The sequence below is a fragment of the Gekko japonicus genome, unplaced genomic scaffold (assembly GCF_001447785.1).
Source record: "Gekko japonicus isolate JY-2015 unplaced genomic scaffold, Gekko_japonicus_V1.1 scaffold555, whole genome shotgun sequence".
NCBI lineage: Eukaryota > Metazoa > Chordata > Lepidosauria > Squamata > Gekkonidae > Gekko > Gekko japonicus.
This window is the reverse complement of record NW_015161420.1, coordinates 31,826-35,667: the sequence shown is the minus strand read 5'-3', so window position 1 is coordinate 35,667 and position 3,842 is coordinate 31,826. Positions and strand designations below refer to the sequence as shown.

Sequence of the window (3,842 nt, the reverse complement as noted above, 5' to 3'; positions counted from 1 at the left end):
AGGCAGGGATGCCGCTCTTGTCGTGCCGCTCCCCGCGGTGCTGGCCCTAAAAGAGGTATCGGACGATGGGCTGCGGCGGGAGCCGCGCAGATGCCATCGAGCCGCGCTACTACGAGAGCTGGACTCGGGAGACCGAGTCCACTTGGCTCACCAACACCGACGCTGAGCCCCAGCAGCCGCTTCCCAACGGCGGCCCGGAGAGCGGCAACGCCGAGGCTGGCCTGAGAGAAACGGGTGAGGAGGAGGGCTGTGGCGAGAGAAGGGGAGGGGAGGGCGGCGGAGGTGGCTCGCGGGCCGCGTCGTGCCAGGGGGCGCTGCGGTTGGCGGAGGGCCACTCTCGGCGGGGAAAGGAGGGGAGGGCCCGGAGGGATGAATTGGGGGCAGAAGAAACATCGGGAAGGGGCTGCGTTGCCGGGATGAGCTCGAGGGAGCCCCTGCTGAAGAAATGCGTCTCGGTCCGCACAAACTCCGGCCCATCTGTTAGTCTTCGAGGTGCCCCAAGGCTTGAGGGACCGGAGGGGGGGAGGGTGGAGACTGTCATCAACATTTTCTCTTTTTCATCCGGTTCCCCAAACCAAAACCTTTCTCCAAGCTGCGTGGAATCCATATTATTGGCTATACGAGCCCAGGTAGCAGGTTGGTGAAGGGTAGAGACGCATCCGTTCTGGAGGAAATATCTTAGGAACTTAAGAATAATAAAGTTGTGGGTGGACTATGTGCCATGGCTTTAAAAAGTTCCTTTGCATTGCTGAAGAGGGAACCCCCCCACACACACCTGGTGTCTTTATCTGTGTTTATAAGTCAAGTGGTGGCTCCGTTAGTTAAAATCTCAGATTGACTTCTGGTCCATTCTTATTTCCTGGGGATGCTAATCAGTATGTGGCCCTTTTTTTTGTGTATGTGAAGATGAAGGGGGTGGGATGAGGGAGGAAACCATGTGCGCACATTGAAGAAGGTGTGATCCGCATTGTGCCAACAAACCTGTTTAATGAGCATTTGGGAGTGATGTATGAATGCAGATTCTTTGTAGGTTGTCCCTGCAGTATTTTAGGCACCACTGGTTCTTTTGTAAACAATAGTCAGGATCTAATCAGAGTTAAAGCATTTTTAAATCCTGTTGACTGCAGAGGGAGACAATTAAGCACATACAAATGTAATTAACAGGAATTATCTTTGGCTGGTTAAAACCATCCCTTATTTTTCTTATACAACTTTTTGCTTAAACTTACTATTTTTAGTTTATTATCAGCTCATATGCCCATGTATATTTAAGTAAAATAAAATACATCATTATTACTTCCACATGACAATGATTTTCTGAGGTTTTCTTGCTGTTGCAGCTGCAGGGATTCCCACCCCCCAGTAATAAACATATTGCTGTAATAATGCTACAGCAAGATGTCAATTACTGATTAAGAGAAAAAGCCCCCACCCCAGCACAGGGGACAGTGGTGGCCAGGGGAGGGGGGGAAAATGTCATTGATGTGGGTGGGGCCAGGAGTGATCTGCACTTTCCCATCCACACAGCATCTGCCCTGGCTTTGCTGTGGTCTTTAGAAAAACATCATATTAAAGCAGGTTTTATCAGTATTCAGCAAAGCCCAAGCAAAGCCAGAAGGTGCATGGATGTACCATGGCGCTATGTGGAAGGGAGAAAATAACCCACTTGATATTAGCAGCCAAGCCAAACCAAAACACCAGCATGGAAATGTCCCATGAGAATTAAATTATACGCATCACTTTTTTGGCAACATTCAACAATGTCAGTAGAAATTCCAAAGATAGCCATTATATATTAGACTAGTAGTCTCCGTGAGTCTGAAACTTTCCTGTCTGTTTGCATTAGTTTTTAAAATATGCTTTCGTTTCTACCATATTTAAAAGCTTTCAAGCATGTTTTTATTGGGTTATGAAAAGAAGCAGGAGACTGACCAGATATGAAGGTGCACAGAGAGTTTATAAAGGTGAATATATACAGATATTTACCAGGCCATTGAACAGCATGCCGTGCCTTAGTCTCTGAGAACTAAGTCCCCTATAGCTAACTAAGCAGACAGCTATTATGCTGAACTCTAGCCAATCCCTAACAAGGTGATGTAATCTCTAACAAGACCTGAAAGAGCAACACCTGGTAGAAGCACCTGTCTGTAGTTACATGATTGCTAGCCTGATAGCTAGGTTTGACAGTCAGATCAAACTCATCTACAGTCACTGCTTGCTACCTTTGACATTTTGAACCATATCTTAATAAGCCTCCTAGGGAGCAAGAGTTACACCCAAACCTACTCTGAAGTAGCTAAACTGGTCAGAGTACATACATTTGGTCAATACATCAGAAAGATTACAATCAGAAGCACATTTAACAATTTGTACAAAATCATCTGCAACATTTGTTTTAATAGTTTGATAACGAATTAAGATGTGCTTGCTCCTGGCTCTTGCACCACAGTCTTCAGTCAAGCTCAGGGCAGCAGAGTTGTCACAGGAAACCTGAATTGGAAGATTACAGTTTACTTTCAAATCTTTCAATAATTGATACATCCATTCAAATTGTATAATGGCGTCATGTATGGCAGCATACTCTGCTTCACAAGTACTAGTGGCTATGATTGTTTGGTTTAAAGATTTATGCACTACCACAGCATCATTCAACATAACCACCATTCCTGTTGTGGACTTTGCCCCTGGACGATCAGCCCAGCTGGTGTCACAATAAGCATGTAAATTCAGTTGACCCGACACCCTTAAACTTAGACTGCATTCCAAAGTACCTTTGAGATATCTGAGAACTCTGTTTGCAGCTGTCCAGTCTCGTTGGTAAGGACAGTGCATCCTCTGGCAAAGTAAATGAACCGTGTAACAGATGTCAGGTCTAGTCCATGTGGCTAGATATAAAAGTGATCCTACTAAAGATTGGTACCTGGTTACATCACACCATAGATCATCATTAGGTTCCTTTAGATAACTGGTGCTCATGGGAGTAGAAACCATCTTAGCATCTGCCATATCAAATTCAAGTAATAGTTTAACAATTTTATCCTTTTGACTTAGCTGGTAACACCCGTCAGAACCTTGTGTCACTGTCACACCCAGATAGTTACTTATTAGACCAAGATATTTAATCTTGTAAATACTTTGGGCCACACTTTCAAACCATTGTAACTGTGCAGCAGTGTCATGGATAACCAGAATGTCATCTACAAAAATAATAATTGTGACATCTGATGTCAACACACGCCTTGTAAATATGCAAGGATCCGCTACACTTTGCTTGAACCCATATTTCTGCAAAGAAGATATATATAGGAACCATTTCCAGCTGGATTGTTTCGGCCCATATAAAGCCCTATTAAATTTGAGCACCAAACCTTTGTCAGTATGTTCGAAACCTGGAACTTGTTTCATATAAATGGTCTCCTCTAGAGTAGCATGTAGAAATGCAGTACCAACATCAACGTGCTGTATTAGCTTTTTCTGAATTCCTGCTTGACACAGTGCAACCTTAAAAGATTCACTGCACACCGTGGGAGAAAAAACTGAATCATAGTCTAGACCATAGACCTGAGAATAACCTTGTGTTACTCAGTGTGCCTTATGTTGCAAAGACCCATCCTGTAATGTTTTTAGCTTAAACAGCCACCTGCAACCAACCACATTTGAGATAGAAGGCTTTTGCACCCAGGTAAAGACTTCATTGTCTATTAAGGCATTGTATTCTACTTGCATGGCTTCTAACCAAGGCTTCCTTTCCTCCTCTGGTAAAGATAACACCTCCTTGTATGAACAGGGCTTTTTTGCAGTAACATAATTGATTACTGATTGAGTAAACCCATAACATTTAG

At 44.1% G+C, this 3,842-nt stretch overlaps 1 protein-coding gene across 1 annotated transcript in view; it reads left to right on the top strand.

Moving 5' to 3' along the window:
- BAALC (brain and acute leukemia, cytoplasmic) overlaps window positions 1-3,842 on the top strand; it is a 22,423-nt gene continuing 18,581 nt past the window's right edge. Inside the window, exon 1 of the mRNA XM_015428212.1 lies at window positions 1-234. Within this exon, the coding sequence (XP_015283698.1) occupies window positions 66-234 (169 nt within the window). The 5' untranslated portion in view covers window positions 1-65. The remainder of the gene's footprint in view (window positions 235-3,842) is intronic.